Source organism: Schistocerca gregaria, chromosome 4 (genome assembly GCF_023897955.1).
Source record: "Schistocerca gregaria isolate iqSchGreg1 chromosome 4, iqSchGreg1.2, whole genome shotgun sequence".
Classification (NCBI taxonomy): domain Eukaryota; kingdom Metazoa; phylum Arthropoda; class Insecta; order Orthoptera; family Acrididae; genus Schistocerca; species Schistocerca gregaria.
In genome coordinates, this window is record NC_064923.1 from 521,510,549 (window position 1) to 521,530,276 (window position 19,728).

At 39.7% G+C, this 19,728-nt stretch overlaps 1 protein-coding gene across 2 annotated transcripts in view; it reads left to right on the plus strand.

Moving 5' to 3' along the window:
• LOC126268028 (integrin alpha-PS5-like) overlaps positions 1-19,728 on the plus strand; it is a 554,707-nt gene that overhangs the window by 310,919 nt on the left and 224,060 nt on the right. For both annotated transcript variants that reach the window (XM_049973448.1, XM_049973449.1), the window contains exon 10: positions 12,740-12,842. In XM_049973448.1, coding sequence (XP_049829405.1) covers positions 12,740-12,842 — 103 coding nt within the window. The remainder of the gene's footprint in view (positions 1-12,739; positions 12,843-19,728) is intronic.

A 19,728-nucleotide genomic window follows, 5' to 3' on the forward strand; every position in this document is an offset into this window, starting at 1 on the left:
AAGAAGAACAGATTTTGTTGATTTCATCACATAAAGTTATGCGCCACACTGTAACTCAGGGATAACTTAATTAAAGCATTAGCTTCTTTACAGAATTACAGTTCGAATCAGAAATGATGTTGGAAAAATTCACAGCACAGTGTCAGAGAGTAGTTGAATAGAAAAACAACAGAGATAAATTTAAATCTAAGAGTAACCATGCACATGAAGAAATGAATCACATGCACAATGCAGCACTCTTGGCAGCTATGTGCAGAACTATTTGACCACGATTCACTCTGCTATGCACACAAGACACTGAACACCATTGAACTTATGGAGGTTGATGCATAGGACACTGTCAACTCTTTACAGTCACTATAATAAACTTGGATGTTGATGTTTTTTGTCCAGAGCATTTGTTAGTCACATCTTGGCCCCCTGCAGCATCTATGGTCCAGATCCATGCTAGTAGATGGATCTGCTGTCTCTACATCTCCCTCAGCTAGTGTATGATACATGCAACATAATAATTACAGCCACTATTAATAAAAATTTATAGAAATACGGTTTATCCTTCACACTCCTTTTTGCAAACAAAAAGGATGAAGAAGATTAATTAGTGGCTTGATAGTAATGGTGGTGATAACAAAGTGGTATCTCACAGCTGCTCACCATCTTGGATCAAGAGGCCTTAGACAAAATTTCTGGCTGGTATGATGAATGGCAGCTTTCTCTAAATGTGGAAATGTAAGTAATTGCGGACAAGTAGAAAAAACGGCCCCATAACATCTGAATACAGTATTAGTTGGGTGCAGCTTGACACAATCACTTTTATTAAATATCTAGGTACAAAGTTTCAAAGTGATACAAAATGGAATGAGCATGTCAGGCTGGTAGTAGGGAAGGCAAATGCTCAACTATGTTTTATTGGGAGAATTTTGGGAAAGTGTGGCTCATCAGTAAAAGAAACGGCATATAGGACACTAGTCTGACCCATGCTTGAGTTCTGTTAAGGTGTTTGAGATCTGTACTAGGTCACGTTAAACAAAAACATCAAAGCAATTCAGAGGCATGCAGATAGATTTGTTTCCAGTAGGTCCGATGAGCATGCAAGTATCACAGAGATGGTTTGTGAAATCAAATGGGAAGCCTTGGATGAAACACAATGTTATTTCTGCAAGGCACTATTGCACAAACTTAGAGAACCAGCATTTGAGACTGACTGCAGAGTGATTCTACTGCCATCATTGTACACTTTGCATAAGGACCATGACGATAAACTGCAAGAAATTAGGATTTGTACAGAGGCTGTTAGACATCATATTCTTTCACTTTGTTTGTGAATGGAACAGGAAAGGCAATGACTGTTAGTGGTACAAGATACTCTCTTCCAGGCATCATGTGATGGATTTCAGAGTATGTACGTGGATATAGATCATCTGAGGCCAGCGATCGTCAAGTATTTCAATGATGCTCCAGCATGTGGACACCTGGGATTCATTGAGTCTAGACTTAATCAGATGCAGGTGTCACTGCCTAGAACTCTACTTATCAATTAAATGCTCTGTGAGCCACTTTACTGGATGCCAATGACGAATGCACATGCTGCACTTACCTCTGGGGCATGTGGTATCAACCCCAATTGCTGCAGCACCATTCCCAATTGGAATTAACCTCTAGGAGACTTTTCCAATATCAAGAAACAAGAACTGATTGATAATAGTCTACACTGACCACCCTACATACTATCCTGTCCCTAGAGAGGTTCTTACTGCCAAAGCTCTGGAAATAGCGAAATTAATTGCATGTGAAGCACTGAGAACCCCGTGTCATGGTCTCTCATAGTGGGAATGTTTTCTGTCAAGACTAGTTTCAGAGGTAATTTCACTTTGTGACATCACCCACAGGATGGTAACTGCCCACCATCCACAGGTGAATGACCTCACAGAAGGCTTTCATAAGACACTTGTACATACACTCTCAATGTAAGTTGTTTTTGAGCAGAGACATTGGGGTACAGTACAATCCGTCATGACATTTGAAAGCAACAGAGTGAAGCAGGACACTGCTGGATTTGGTCTTCCCATTTCAATGGGAGATAATCAGGATGACTGTGAAACAACTGGTCACCAGGACAAAGGAAGGAAGGCAGCTATCTCACATACGGACTCTGGACATCCAGGGGAAAAACCAATAGTGCTATAGCACCAAGCACCAGCCAGTGAAATTCAACCCAGAAGAAATGGTGTAGATTTTTGTACTCATGTGATAAGTAGGACCATCAAAAAGTTACTGAAGCACTACTTTGGTCCATATCACAGTATCACAGTCTTTGTTGGTTGTCAGACGTCCACGTGAAGGCGGTTATGCTACAGGTTTCCAGTCAGATCTGTGCACTAGAAATTGCTTATGTTCATTATTTGTCATTTTTAGTAGGTTCTTGATGTGTATTATTGTTGTGATGTTTGAATATTCTGGAACATCTGATGTTTGTATAACATGAGCATTCTGGAATATTCAGTATTTGTACGAATAGCTGCACACTCTGTGGGGGAAGTTTGTTCTGTCCTTGCTGTACATTAGTGCCCATAGTAGACATGCTTTTGGTTATAAGTGTTATACCATATTTGGACTTGATTGCAGATTCAGCATGACAATATTAATAAACCTGGAATGCTTGTTGCCAGGGTCCAATACCTTGGATGTGAAGTTACCTTGGTACTTTCTCTGTCAGTGATGGCAGCATGTGGGATTGTAGAATTGTTCTGAGCATCTTAACATCAACAATGCAGCACATGCATATCTTTGACACCAAAGGATGGACCTGGTGCTCTGTTGTTTCTAACACAGGCTGTAATGACTTTACAAGCAATTCTGCAGAACCTTAGTGAAGAGATGAGGTGGTTTTTTGCTGAAATGTTGTAACTAAGATTGTCAACTAAGATACTCTCAGATTTGGTAAGAACAGTCACTGACACCATCCATGTTGCAAGATCACATGCAAAATGTTGGTCTCGGCATCCATCTCTACGAAGCCTCTTTACAAGGTATCTACCAACCACGGGTGTGATATAATGTAAGCCTAGTACTCAGAAAATCATCCAGAAAGCAATTTAAAGACAAACAAAGAATGTAGCCTCATAAATTAATGCAGTCTAGAAATGGGACAGAAATCTGAATCTCTGAAACTGCCACACAGGACTTTCTATTCTCTCAACTTAGCTGAACATGCTCATAATCTTTTCACTAGAAGCTAGAGCTCGCCTATTTTTTTCTGGAAATACTAACATATTTGGAAATCTGATATCAAGCGCAGGCAATAGCTTAAGAGTGTGTGCCAAAGCTCAGCTAGATGAGGGAGAACATGAACTCATACATATACATGGATCTAATTTCTACTACTACTTAGAATAATTTCTGTACACCCAATAATGTGTTCAGACAGTTTAGCACTTTATGAGGTACTGCTCACATGTCTGTCCATGGTGGGAGCTCACCATTGAGTCCATATGGCCTTTGAGACTAACAATTAGCACATCACACTGTGGGTGTACTTTTGTCTCCAAGAGGCTACATATGTGTAACTGCATCAATAGCCAACAAATGATTTGACAGTACTGGTTTAAGTGTAGTCAACCTACTAAGTTCCTTTTCCTCATTTCTTGATTTAGTACAAAATTAAAAGAAACATTAATCGAACTGTAGGTTTAACTACTCAAAACCACTGCTTTGTGACATCATTCAATATTTCAATGCCACACACTGTAGACGACCAGAGGAAATTCCTGCTATTCCTGCTATTCATAGAATGTGTCATGGAACAAAAGGTTTGCATTTGTCACATATCTTCTAAAACACCTGGAAAGATACAGATTAATCCACCCATTGACAATGTGTGCTATTGCCATGCCTGATCCCATTATTACCTATTCTATGTAAAATTATATTTATTGCCATGCCTGATCCCATTATTACCTATTCTATGTAAAATTATATTTATAACATAGAAAGAAACATTCCACATGGGAAAAATATATTAAGGCCTTTAAATATGTCTGCTTGTGTCTGTATATGTGTGGATGTATATGTGTGTGTGTGTGTGTGTGTGTGCGAGTGTATACCTGTCCTGTTTTCCCCCTAAGGTAAGTCTTTCTGTTCCCGGGATTGGAATGACTCCTTACCATCTACCTTAAAACCCACATCCTTTCGTATTTACCTCTCCTTCCCTCTTTCCTGATGAAGCAACCATTGGTTGTGAAAGCTTGAAATTTTGTGTGTGTGTTTGTGTGTTTTTTTTTATTGTGCCTATCTACCAGCACTTTCCCTCTTGGTAAGTCATGGAATCTTTGTTTTTAATATAAAATTATGTTTCCACATATATCACTTACAATACTATGCAACAGTCAACTCTCTTGATACAAAATACAAAGCAATTAATTTATATTGATACAGCACTCAAAACTGAATCACATAGCCATGTGGGAAGCGTGATTCTTGATGAATTTATTGTATCTGAAACCTTTACACAAGCTATTATGAACAAAAATTAAATGGGCTTTAGCTTAAAAACTGTCTCATACTTTTTCCTTACTTTCCACTGAAGCAGAGTTCATTAAAAACAACGTTAAATAACATTGTTCTTATGATAGTTGCATTGGGACCTAAGGAAATTTGTGTTAAATTCTGAAATTTATTAAAGTTGGCTTTCAGTAATATGGGGTTTACTGTATTTGACTAGGTTTCTGAAACTTTCTTAGTTGTGCTATAAATTTTATGCCGTAGAACTATACAGTCCAGTCACATTAATGTGACCACCACCTATGTTTGACATCAGTGTGAAGTAACTGCTCACACACACAGTAGGGGTAGCAGTAGCAGTGGTAGGTAAATAAAGCATGTTATTGGGATGTGGGAAGCTGTGTATGCATTATGGTAATGTGGTACCAGAGTGGAGGACATGATCATCAGCTTTTGGGTCAACCGTGGAAGCATTTCCAAAATGTTTACAGACTATTGTGCTTAAAGTATATAATGCATGGCAAAATAGTGCTATCCAAAACCAGTGTTGGCTCAACTGTGGTAGAACATGATTTTTAGACAACAAAGGTGAATTATGTCTGTGGAGATGTGTGTGGGACAATAAATGTTCAACTATTGAGCAACTGACCACCCATATGAACCAAGGGCTACCAGCAGTGTCTCCAGTGAATGTTGCTGTGTATTGGCCTGCACAGCTGGTGACTGCTTCATGCGCCCTTGCTGATTGTTGTTCATCACCGACAAAGGCTGGAACTTACATACTGTATCACAACACACATTTATCCAGCTTCTTTCAGATAGTACTGCATTATAGATAACTGCATCATCTGCAAAAGGTCAGTAATGAACACCAAGGGACCCAACACACTTCCCTGGGGCACACGTGAAGTTACATTTATATCTGACTATGACTCTCCATCACAGATTTCGCTTGATACCCCATATGATCATATATCTGACAACAGGCATAGGTGTCATAGTGAGTCAAATAGTTTTTGAAAATGAAGAAGTGCAGCATCTACCTGATGGCCTTGATCCAAGGTTTTCAGTACATCATGTGAGAAAATTGCAAGTTGAGTTTCACGTGATCAATGGTTTTGAAATCCACGATGGTTGGCATCTAAATTCAGATTTGAAGAAGAGTTTCCTAAAGTTCTAAGAATAATTAATACATGCAATAATAACAGCTGGGTAACCAATGGGATAAGGAAATCCTCTGAAACCCTCAAGTACCTCAGCTCAATGAAAAACTACCGTATTAATTCAGCATTTCATAACTATTATCATACATACAGAAAGATCTACAGAAAAGTATTGTCAGTGGCTAAAAGGAACCAAAATGACAAATTTATAGAAAAAGCTAATAATAAAATGAAAGCACCATGTAAAATTACCAAACAGAAGACTAATAGAAAAAAATTAAAGCCAGTAAACATACAGTTTCAACACAATGATACGAAAATAAATGACCCCAAAAGCAAAGCAAACTTTGCCAATTAGTATTTCAGCAACATAGCAACCAAACTACAACAGAAGTTCAGCAAAACAAAGCATTTACAAATGCTGAACAAAATACCACACCCAATGATGCAGCAAATAACCACAACAGAAGAAGTATGCAATGTTGTGAGTAACCTAAAATGTAAAAATTCTGCAGGCATAGATGAAGTACCTGTGTGCTTACTGAAAGACTGCATAGACAACATCAAAGACCCTGTAGTGAACATCGTCAATGAATCCTTCTCCACAGGTTGCTTCCCAGACATTACTAAACCATCAAAAATACTACCTATATATAAGAAAGGTGACCTAAAAATCACAGAAAATGACAGACTAATCTAGTTACTATCATGCTTTTCAAAAGTCATAGATACCATAGTGAAAAACAGGGTGATGGGGTACTTAACAAAGTTCAATCTTCTGAGTAAAGAGCAATTTGTTTTATGGGCTGGCAAAAGCACAAATCCAGCTTTAGCTCATTTTTCAAATATTATCCTCAAAGCACTAGACAAAGGAGACCCCACAGCAGGGATCTTCCTTGATTTTACCAAAGCATTTCACGAAGTACACCACACAATTTTGCTAAACAAACTAAATGCACTAGGAGTAAGAGGAGTAACAAATATGTAGTTTCATTCATACCTTCAAAACAGGGTCCAACAGGTGGAGGTCACTCAAACTAACTCCAGTCATACCTTTTCATACCTTCCAAACCCAGAATACATCAATATAGGAGTCCCCCAAGGAAGTGTGCAGGGCCCAATCCTCTTTTTAATGTACATCAAAAATTTTCCACAAAGTGTCAAACGTGGTGAATCAGTACTGTTTGCTGATGACAGAACAGTAACATCTTAATCAAAGCTGAGTCACCAAGTATACTCAGTGGAAAAGCTGAGGAAACATTTAAGCATGTATGCCAGTGGATAGAGACTAATAAATTAAGGGAAAAAAGAACAACACCACTTAAACAGCAAACTGAACAGTGCCAAGCTAAAAGTTAATGATAAGCACATAGAATTTGTACTACCAACAAAAGTTTTAGGCACACTTGTTGATTTTCAACTAAATTGGACTGAGCACACTGCATTACTTGCAAAGCAAATAGCTTCAGCATGCTGTGAACTTAGGATAATAAAATTCAGTGTGTAGTAGCTCGTGTACTAGAACTGCACATTTAGTGTATGTCCACTCTATAATTACTTATGGCATATTCTTATGGGGATCAACAGAGCAGAACAGATAAGCAATATTTAAGTTACAAAAAAGGGTTATACAAATCATAATGAAAAGTAGCAATAGATCCCATTGCCTGTAGTTATTCAAGTCTTTTGATATATTGACAGTTCTGTGTGAATACATTTTGCAGACAGTAATAGACATAAAAAGCACATTGACCAATTCCTGATAAACAGATCCATACATGAACATGAAACCAGACACAGACATCTCTTATACCTACATAGGAGAAAGAAATCAAAAACTGAAAGTAGCATGTTACATAATGGAATTAAATTGTACAACAATCTTCCACAAGAGATCAAAGACATAAGCGAAATATATAAATTCAGGAAATCACAAAAAAATTATCTCTTGGAAGAGTGTTTTTAAACTCTCAAGGATTACTTGGAATTATGTAAATACATAGATACATGTAAAAATTATCAACCGTGTTATTACGTGGTTTAACAATGTATCTTTATGTTACAATATTCATGAATTCTGATTGTGATAATTATAAATTTGTGCACCTATTGTATATACTTATGTTGACAACATCCATACAGTCCTGACTGTCTATGAATGGATAAATAAATAAACAAATAAAAATAAATAAATAAATTGAGGAGGTCATTCTGTTCAAGTTATCTCATTATGTCTGAACTCAGAATATGACCTAAGATTCTACAACAAATCATTGTCAAAGATATTGGACGGTAGTTTTGAAGGTCACTTCTACCACCCTTCTTATAGATGGGTGTAGCTTGTGCCTTTTTCCAAAAACTGAACACAGTCTTTTTTGAGGGGTACAGTGGATTATAGTTAGAAGTAGAGCTAACTCATCTGAAAATTTAGTACAGAATCTGGTAGGCAACCCATTGGACTCTGGAGCTTTGTTCAATTGTAATGATTTCTACAGTTTTCAACACCACTGACACTAATATTTACTTCAGTTCATCTTTTCACTGGTATAAGAATTAAATTGGGTCAGTTCTTCTGTGTTTTCCTTGGCAAATTAACATTTGGAAACTGATGGAGCATTTCAGCTTATTTACGGCCCTTAATTTCAGTTCCTGTCTCACCACTAGGGACTGGTCACTAACTTTGGTGCCACTAACACCTTTCCACATGACCAGAATTTCTTTGAGTTCTGTGAAAGACCACCTGACAGTATTCTGTTATAGTAGTCATTGAAGGCATCGAGAATTTCTCTCTTAACAGCATTTTATTCAATGCCTCTCTATCTTTAGCGATATACTTTGTTTTACACCTATTATGCAGTAATCTCTGTTTCTGTATAAGTTTCTTTATAGTACTCTATACAGTGGAGGTTTCCTCCCATTATGAACTGCTCTACTGGGTACATATCCATCCAGTGAATGGTCAACTACTCTTTTAAACTTGATCTGCAGTTCCTCTAGATGCTCCTGCCCTGTGCTGAAAGTTTGAAGTTTGTCATTGAGATATGACACTACTGGTTTTTATCTAGATTACTGAACATATGAATTTTTCTGCTTGTTTTAGTTGTATTTTGTACTTTGGTAATCATTGTTGCCACAACTGTGTCATATTCACTGATATCAGTTTCAGTGCGTACAGTCTCAAAGAGGGTAGGTATATTTTCTGCTATTCGATCTAATATATTTATATCATGAGTGTAGTTTCTAACTCTCTGTTCTATATAGTTTTCAGAGAAGGCATTTAGAAAAGTTTCACAGGATGTCTTTTCATGCTCACCACTAAGAAAGCTGCAATTTTGCCACTTAATTGTCGGATGATCAAAGCCTCCACCAGTGGTTACAGTATGGTTATGGAACTTATATACAAGTGAACAGTGGTTTCCTCTAAAGTTTTCAGTTACATCAGGAGATGAGTCTGATGGGTGATAGAAGGATCCAATTATCATTTAAAGCCCACCCTTGATACTGAGTGGTGCCCAAACAGTCTCATATACAATTTCAGTTTGTACCTTAGTGGATTTGAGTTTCTCGTCTACTATGGAAAACACACCACCTCGAATTCCTTTCAACCAGCTTTCTGTGCCTAGTATTATGTGAGCCTCACTACTTAACCCAAGCACTTAACCTCTAGCACTTTGTTGCAAATGTCGCAGCAGTTTACCATCAGGATTTTCATACTCTCACCTTTGGGAGTCATTTCGTTCAAACTTACACTGATACTTCTGAATTTCTTAAAGCTATTGTTATCTGGATTGGATGGAGTGCCACCTGATGGTAAAAACTCTTGTGTGCACACCAAACACAGTCAGTTATCTGAGTAGCAACCCCTGGTGTGTAGTGCACACCTGAACCATTTAGCTATACCCTGAAGTTCTCAACCCTAAGGCACAAATCGAGGAAGTCATAGCCTAGCTTGTTACAGAACTTTTGAAGTCTCTGGCTCAGCCCTTCCATTCAACTCAGAACCAAAGGGCTATGATCAGTTCTCGGGCAATTCTGCATATTGTGAGCTTTGTTGAAACTCCATGTGCTAGGCTGGTTTTCTCAACCTTCTCTACCAGTCGCTGGAATGATCCAAGAATGACCTCAGAGCCTAGACAGCAGGCATCATTTGCTCCGACATGCAGCACAGTCTGCAGCTGGTTGCACCCTGTCCCCTCAATGGCTGCTGGAATAGCCTCTTCAGCGTGTTGAATTAGGCCCCCAGGCATAGACACAGAATGCACCTGCTGTCCACTCCTGTCCTTGCTGACATTTCCATAAGAGGTACAATCATTCACTGTATATTTGAATTGCTGACTGATTAATAAACTCCTACCCTTTTGCATTTGCCTCCTCCTGACACTGAACAAAACAGGTTTCCCCACAACAGGTGAAGTGAGTTCCACTGGGCCAGTTTTAGTTTCAGTGAAAGACAGGGGGATCGGTACAGCACCCTGAGCCCTCCCTGATCCCTGTCAACCCTGTACAGAGTGTCTAGATCTACCACTGACAGGGCACTCACAGTCAAGTGGATGAATAACGACAGATCCTGTACTGCCTGCCGAGGAGACAGGATCTATGGGAGAGAAGAGTACTTGAGGTGCCTTGTATCACAGATACACAACACACACCAATTTTCAGCAGCTGCCAATCATTTAAATACAGTCAGGGCGATTTCCAGCTGCTTAGGAATGTAAACCAACACATCACATGTTGGAGAACAGCATTGATAGTGGGGCTGGTGTGATGTATTACAAGGGAGTCAAAAATAACTTTAAATTATGCCCACTGATTATCTTTTAATCTGTTGAGCTAAAAAGTTGGTAATTCCCTATAAGAATTGAAGCAAATACACAGAACAAGATTTTTTATTAATGCAACACAAAAACATGTGGCAGAAACTACTAATATCCTAAAGCATTTTGAGGTTAATTATAGATGTTAGCAAACTTGAAAACAGAGTTAAATTACAATAAATGCTGATAATACATAGGGCTACTCTTCTTTAATGGGAAACTAGATGTAACACAATATGCTAGTTAAAAAATCTGATACAGTAACTAAATTACAAATGCTAATTTGCACAGATTGTTCATAGATCTACATCTACATCTAGACTCCGCAAGCCACCTGACGGTGTGTGGTGGAGGGTACCTTGAGTACCTCTATCGGTTCTCCCTTCTATTCCAGAATCGTATTGTTTGTGGAAAGAAAGATTGTTGGTATGCCTCTGTCTGGGCTCTAATCTCTCTGATTTTATCCTCATGGTCTCTTTGCAAGATATACGTAGGAGGGAGGAATATACTGCTTGACTCCTCCTTGAAGGTATGTTCTAAAAACTTCAACAAAAGCCCGTACCGAGCTACTGAGAGTCTCTCTAGCAGAGTCTTCCACTGGAGTTTATCTATCATCTCCGTAATGCTTTCGTGATTACTAAATGATCCTGTAATGAAGTGCACTGCTCTCCATTGGATCTTCTATATCTCTTCTATCAACCCTATTGGCATGGAACCCACACCAGTGAGCAGTATTCAAGCAGTGGGTGAACATGTGTACTGTAACCTACTTCCTTTGCGGACTGCATTTCCTTACGATTGTTCCAATGAATCTCAGTCTGGCATCTGGTTTACTGATGATTAATTTTATATGGTCATTCCATTTTAAATTACTCCCAATGCCTACTCCCAGATAATTTATGGAATTAACTGCTTCCAGGTGCTGACCTGCTATATTGTAGCTAAATGAAGAAGAATCTTTCTTTCTATGTATTTGCAGCACATAACACATGTCTACATTGAGATCCAATTGCCATTCCCTGTACCTTGTGTCAATTCCTGGCAGATCCTCCAGATTATGCAAAGGACAATGATAGCCTCTGAAAATTCTCAAAAATGCATGCTTGTTTGTGTTGGCATACAATAGAGTTCAGGGGTAATGTATTCTTTGGCAGGACTGTGAACCACAAACACTGATTTTCTACAAAATAAATTACATATCCAAAACACTCATACTGGTAAGTTACAAAAATATAGTTTTGTAAGTATACAAAAACCCTGAAAATAACGTATTTCTCATGTAATTCCACAATGAAACTAGGGAGTGATTGTTTTGAACGAGTATAGACCTATCATTTTCAAAACATTTACAAGAACAAAATTAAGTTTAAAGCCTACAATTAACAATAACAGTACAAGATTATTGTGGCATTTGTGAATGTTCAAAATTTCACAAGTTATCACAATACAAACACTCCAAAATTACGCAAACAGTGAAATATCTGAATCTAATACTTTAAATTGGCACACAATCTTGTATACATGGTCTCACACAAAGCAAACTTACTAAGCTGTCTTTATATATAAATAAAGGTAGGTTTTGTGTGGATTTTTCACTTAGTTGATTCTGTGCACATTTCTACACTGGCATGCTGAAGAAGAAAACTGCAGCATGAGTTTATCTCAATCACAATCATAATCATTGAAATGTCAAGTGTATATGTGTGGTTAAAAGAGTAACAGGATGAGTTTACCATTCTCCCCTAGCCATCAGACCCCCAGAATTTAAACCCAATGGAGACTCTGTGGCATGGCCTATATCAGGCTGTTTGTGTCATGGATCCTCATCTGAGAAGTCTAAAGCAGGCTGGCCACAACACTCAAATTGGCATGGCTTCAAAACCTTGCCATTATCTTCCAGAACATCAGTGAAACTTTGCCTGCACGTTGGCACCACAAAAGGTGGTTTTTCAGGGTTTTGGCAGTTAGTCACATTAATGTGTCTGGACCTTGCAGGTACTTAGTTCTGTGTTTTTCACTGATGATTTTATCTTCAGGGAAAGTGTGTAAAAGCAAATTACATTACATTATGCTTGTCATTTTTTTTCATTCTTTGCATCTCACTGCTCACACATAAAACATACTTTAACCATTTTAGGTTTATTTACTGCAGGGATATGGCTTCATATTCTAGGTGATATTTTATTTGCCATATTCTGTGATTGTTCCATATATATCTGATTAATTAATACACTGCACATTATTTAATGTTCATTTTTACAGAAGTCTATGAAGCTGTATCAGAAAATTGATGGTCAGAATTCTGGAGGTCAGTTTGGTTTAGCAGTTACATCTCTAGGTCAACTGAATCGAGATGAATGTGATGGTGAGTCAGTTTAGTGAGTCAGTTTAGTTTCTTAGCGATTTTCTTTTAAAAATCCTAAGCAATGTAGGCCCTATAAAATAACTAAATAATTAATCTCATTAAGTCATTCATTTTAGGGAAGTTACATTACATTAATTTTAAGAACTGTTACTTATGAATTATTGCATATTTTTATCTTAGTTTCATATCCTTAATATTTTAAGACATTAACCTTACAACTGAAGTATAGGGGGTCTTACTACCCAGATTATTCTTGGCTTTAACTGACAAGTCCATTGCCAGTGCAGGAGAGGGAATAAGCTTGCATATAGACAAAGGAAACCTATGTTATGCAGTTTGCTGTCTCTTCATCTCAGTAAAACAGTAGTAGGAATAATGAACTACTTTATCATTTGGAAAGGAAGTCATAATCCTATTTTCTGAGATCAGTCATGACCAATTGCATAGCATCCTCTGTTTATTTTCATCTGCCATTTTATATATAGAATGAGTAACACTGGAGCTAATTGCTGCAAACAATGGTGTGATGGCCACGCTGTTGTGGCACGTAACACAAACAAACACTGGATTTTGAAACTTTATTTCATACAGCATGACAGCACAATATACAATAACAAGGAACTATACCCAGAGGTGATGCAAAGTCTGTTTGTCCAAATCTTGAGTGTTGTATGATAGCTAACAGTTAACAGCACACATACATTAAATCTGGAAAGCTCATGTTGGGCTAAATGTAGGCAAGCATAGATGTCACTGGCTTTGCCAAAGCTAGATTTGAGTGGACATGCACAACTGGTGTTGTGAACTCGTGCTATAGGCTAATGGCAGAGCCTCAGGTGTCGATCCCCACATTCACAGCTAACAAATCTTAGCTTGTCACATGAAGTAACTTGTGTGGTTTGTTGGCATGTGGAATTGCTGGTGAAACTGGCACAACACACTGATGTGAAAGGTAGTGGTAACTGTAGGTTTACACACACCTCCCAAATATAAAGCTGGAAGTGTGCTGACTGGTGATGGGTGTGCCACATGGTCAGCAATGGGAACCAGAGAGAATGTTATAATGATGTCTGGACTCCAGAGTATCAGCTACCCCTCTGGTGCATTCTCCAGTGAAGTCCCTGGCTGGTAATATGATCTGAAGTGGTGATCTGCCTCATGGTGCAGAAGCTGGATACAAGCCACGACTCTCCTCCTGTTGCTACAGTATCCTGGGAAAGCTAATGATGGAGAAGAGTGGGCGTGCTCTTCATTGGCCTCCAGCTCTTCTATTACTGAATGATGGGAAAATGGTAATATGTGGAAGGTTTGGTGAGAAAAGACGTGGGGGAGGGGGGCACAGATGCTTAACCAGAGCTGCTTCTGGTGTTGCATGATTGTCTGGTCTCTTGTATCAATAACAAAAACCCGTCACCTGTGTTGCTGACAAATGGGAGAATGTGAACCATTGATGTTGATGGTTGAACCCCTAGGCTCACACACGTGTGCCAGTTGGGAATGTTGGAGAGGGAGGAGGGACTGTGGAGCTGGATGTGGACAGCAGTAAATGCAGGAGAGAACAGGGTTGTCGTTCATGTACCATGTCTGATAGGCTGTTTTCAGCAAATGCGGATTCCCTGTATGAAGTCTTTCTTTTAAAAAAAAAAAAAAAAAAAAAAAAAAATTCGGGGCATTTTCGTGGAAGCATCTTGGACTTACTTTTTCATCTGCAGTTTGAATGCCTAAATGAACCTCTCTGCCCCTCCATTTGATTGGTGATGGAAAGGAGATGAGTATATGTCTTTCACTCCATTCTTAGCACAAAAATTCTCAAAAACCTATGCCTGAACCTGTGGACTCTTGTTGGTCTCTAACATCTGTGGTAGTTCCTCGATGGTGTAAATCCTTAATGGCACAATTATTGTGTATTCTGCAATGGTTGTTTGATAGTTAACAATGGATGGTATCTGGAAAAAGTCAAGGTGCACTTGTTGCAATGGTTTGGTGAATGCTGACTGTGGTGAAAAAAACCTGATGTGGGGCCATCTGCTGTTCTGTGCATCTGCTGAATTGGTGGATGAGGCTCTATATTTCCCAATCAGTGGTCAGCCAATAAGTGTGGAACCAGGTGAGCAGCTAGGCCCCCATGTACCTGATCCAGGAGCTTTGTTGTAAGGTTGTTGGCTCACTAAATGTGCTGCAGTATGCTGTGTGGTTAAGTGGACCACACCATTGACTACAATGAAATGATGTTGAAGGCCACAGTAATACCAAAGAGGACTAGATAGTTGCCTGATCAGTTGCTTTGTCATCCTCTTTTTATTATCAGCTAATACAGGACTGAATTTTTCTTAATTTCCTTTAATCTAGACAATTTGTAAAAACAAGTAATGCTAGACTAAAGACAATAAATATAATTTGTATATAGAATGAAGTAGTACAGTCTATGCTGTGTGGTTTTCAATATTTGGTGGAAGCAAAGGTCTCTGTCTCCACAAAAAACTGTTGTTCACTATTTTGTTAGTTAAATGGTTTAAACTAACACCTCAGTATGGTATCTATGTTCAACAGCATGCTCACTCACGCACACACACACACACACACACACACACACACACACACACACACACACACACACAGAGATACACCCACTAGGTTCAGGCCCCAATGACATTTATCTGGTTTTATCCAGAGAAAAGTTTCATCTACATCTACATATATACTCTGCTAGCTACCAAGCGGTGTGTGGCAGAGGTCACAATTCGTACCAATTGCAGATCGTGCAAGGGAAAAACGAGTGACTGAATGCCTCAGTACAAGCTCTAATTTCCCTTATCTTTGAATGCCGATTATTGCAAAATTTGAAAGTTGGTGTTAATAATACATGCTCTACATCCTTGGCAAAGATCATATTTTGGAATTTAGTGAGCAGCCCCTTCCATTTAGTGCGTCATCTGTCTACAAGTGTGTCCCCCTTCAAACTTTCTATGAGATTTGTAACGCTCTCATGATGGCTAAATGTACTAATCACAAATCTTGCCACTCTTTTTTGGACCTTCTCAGTCTCTTGAATCAGACCCAGCTGGTAAGGGTACCATACAGACGAACAATAAGGCTGGACAAACTAAAGTATTGTAAGCAATTTTCTTTGTTGAAGGACTGCATCAATTCAAGATTCTACCAATAAATCACAGTCTAGAGTTCACCTTACCCATTACCTGTATAATCTGATTGTTCCATTTGAGACCATTTTGAATAGTCACACCCAGATTCTTGACAGATGTTACCGCTTCTAAAGACTGTGCATTTATTTTGTACTCACGCAATAATGTGGATTTACACTTTGTTATATGCAGTAGGTTACACTTACTAATATTGAGAGATAACTGCCAGTCATTACACAATGCATTTATTTTCTGCAAATCCTCATTGATTTGTTCACAACTTTCCTGTGATACTACTTTCCTGTGGGCTGCAGCGTCATTTGCAAACTGTGTAATGCCACTGTCAATCCCATCAACCAGATCATTTATGTAAATCATAAAAAGCAACAGACCTATTACGCTGCCCTGGTGCACACCTGATGTTACACTTGTTTCTGTTGAAGTCTCCCCATTCAGGAAAACATATTGCTCTCTGTCTGTTATAAAACCTTCTATCCAACCACATATGTCATTGAATAACTGTAAGTTTGCACTTTTTGGAGGAAGCAACAGTGCAGAACTGAGTTGAATGCCTTTTGAAAGTCGAGGAATATGGCATCAACCTGGGAGCCAGTATCCAGAGCCTGTTGTACACTCCTGGAAATTGAAATAAGAACACCGTGAATTCGTTGTCCCAGGAAGGGGGAACTTTTTTGACACATTCCTGGTATCAGATACATCACATGATCACACTGACAGAACCACGGGCACATAGACACAGGCAACAGAGCATGCATAATGTCGGCACTGGTACAGTGTATATCCACCTTTTGCAGCAATGCAGGCTGCTATTCTCCCATGGAGACGATCGTAGAGATGCTCGATGTAGTCCTGTGGAACGGCTTGCCATGCCATTTCCACCTGGCGCCTCAGTTGGACCAGTGTTCGTGCTGGACGTGCAGACCGCGTGAGACGTCGCTTCATGCAGTCCCAAACATGCTCAATGGGGGACAGATCCGGAGATCTTGCTGGCAGGGTAGTTGACCTACACCTTCTAGAGCACGTTGGGTGGCACAGGATACATGCGGACATGCATTGTCCTGTTGGAACAGCAAGTTCCCTTGCCGGTCTAGGAATGGTAGAACGATGGGTTCGATGACGGTTTGGATGTACCGTGCACTATTCAGTGCCCCTCGACGATCACCAGAGGTGTACGGCCAGTGTAGGAGATCGCTCCCCACACCATGATGCCGGGTGTTGGCCCTGTGTGCCTCGGTCGTATGCAGTCCTGATTGTGGCGCTCACCTGCACGGCGCCAAACACGCATACGACCATCATTGGCACCAAGGCAGAAGCGACCCTCATCGCTGAAGACGACACGTCTCCATTCGTCCCTCCATTCACACCTGTCGCGACACCACTGGAGGCGGGCTGCACGATGTTGGGGCGTGAGCGGAAGACGGCCTAACGGTGTGCGGGACCGTAGCCCAGCTTCATGGAGACGGTTGCGAATAGTCCTCGCCGATACCCCAGGAGCAACAGTGTCCCTAATTTGCTGGGAAGTGGCGGTGCGGTCCCCTACGGCACTGCGTAGGATCCTACGGTCTTGGCGTGCATCTGTGCGTCGCTGCGGTCCGGTCCCAGGTCGACGGGCACGTGCACCTTCTGCCGACCACTGGCGACAACATCGATGTACTGTGGAGACCTCACGCCCCACGTGTTGAGCAATTCGGCATCCACCCGGCCTCTGGCATGCCCACTATATGCCCTCGCTCAAAGTCCATCAACTGCACATACGGTTCACGTCCACGCTGTCGCGGCATGCTACCATTGTTAAAGACTGCGATGGAGCTCCGTATGTCATGGCAAACTGGCTGACACTGACGGCGGCGTTGCACAAATGCTGCGCAGCTAGCGCCATTCGACGGCCAACACCGCGGTTCCTGGTGTGTCCGCTGTGCCGTGCGTGTGATCATTGCTTGTACAGCCCTCTCGCAGTGTCCGGAGCAAGTATAGTGGGTCTGACACACCGGTGTCAATGTGTTCTTTTTTCCATTTCCAGGAGTGTATATCATGCACAAATAGGGCCACCTGTGTCTTGCATGACCGCTGTTTCATAAAACCATGTAGGTTTCTGCAGATGAGCTTCCCAGAGTCTAGAAAGGTCATTATGTCTGAACACAAAATATTTTCCATGATTCTACAACAAATTGATGTCAGTGAAATTGGCCGGCAATTATGTGCATCTGATCTTCTACCCTTTTTAAAGATTGCTATGACCTGGGCCTTCTTCCAGTCCCTTGGAACTTTCCACTGTTACAATTATCTCTGATAGATGATGGATAAGAATGATGCTATATTTGTAGCATAGTCAACATAAAATATTACTTGGATACTTTCTGGGCCAGTGTCCTTCCTGGTGTCTAAGGATCTTAACTATTTTACAATCTCAGATACACTAAACACTGTGTCAGCTGTCCTTGTGTTTGTTCAACAATTTAAAGGGGGAATGGTGTTGCAGTCCTCTACTGTAAATGAGTTTTTGAAAGCTAGGTTTAGAATTTTAGCCTTTATTTTATCATCATCTGTTACATTACCCATACTGTCAACAAGAGAAGGTATTGAATTATTTAGATGTTACATACAACCAAAACTTTTTGGGGTTATTTTTAGAATCTGCAGACAAAATATTGGTTTCAAATTTGTTAGAAGAATCTCTCATTGACCTTTTGACATCTGCTTTCATTTTTCATAATTTCTGTTTATCAGTGGGGAAGCAACTACATTTAAAATGACTGTGCAAAATGCTCTGCTTTCTCATAAACTTCCTAATATGATTGTTGAACCAAGGTGTATCCTTTCCCTCCCCTATATTTTTGCTAGGCATATACTTCTCTAGAATGTGGTGGACAATACCTTTAAATTCCGACCAAAGATGCTCAATATCTTTGAGTCCTGCGGTGAATGCTTGGAGCTGACTATGAAAATATGCATTAATAACACTTTTATTTGCTTTCCCAAACAACAAAACTCTATGCTGTTTCTTTGGTTTTTTTTGCAACTTCCACAGACATAGAAGCCACAAAGACATTATGATAACTAATATCTTCTTCTAGATTAACTTCCTCCAAAAGATCAGGTCTGTTAGTCACCATGATATCTAATATGTTCCCATCTTCAGTTGGTTTTCTAACCAATTCCTCAAGGTTGTATGTTGAGAGCACTCCTAGAATAACTTCACACAAGATTTTGCTTCTGCCCCCTGTGATAAATGTGCAATTGTCCCAGTCAATGGATGCCAGATTAAAGTCTCCACCTATAACTAATGGATAATTTGGATATTTATTTCCTATGTACTCAAGACTTTCCCTGAAATGTTCTGAAATGCTTGTTGTGGATGCTGGTGGTCTATAAAAACCTCCTATACAATGATCACTGCTTGTCTGATTGATGGCTTTATCCAGACTATTTCACAGTCCAACCCAGTACTGATCTCAACTGCATTTAAACAGCTTTTAACAAAAAGAACACACCACCTCCCATAGCATCAGTTCTATCCTTCCTAAACATTGTCCAATCCGAGTTCCAAATTTCACTGCTATTTATGTCTGATTTCTACCAGCTTTTGGTACCTATTACAATATTGGCATTATTACTCTTTATTTTGGAGAGTGACAAACACATAGTCAATTTACTAACATGAGATTTAGCATGTTTAAATCCTTTGGAATAACCAGTTCAGAAGAACTAACAATTTTTACTGT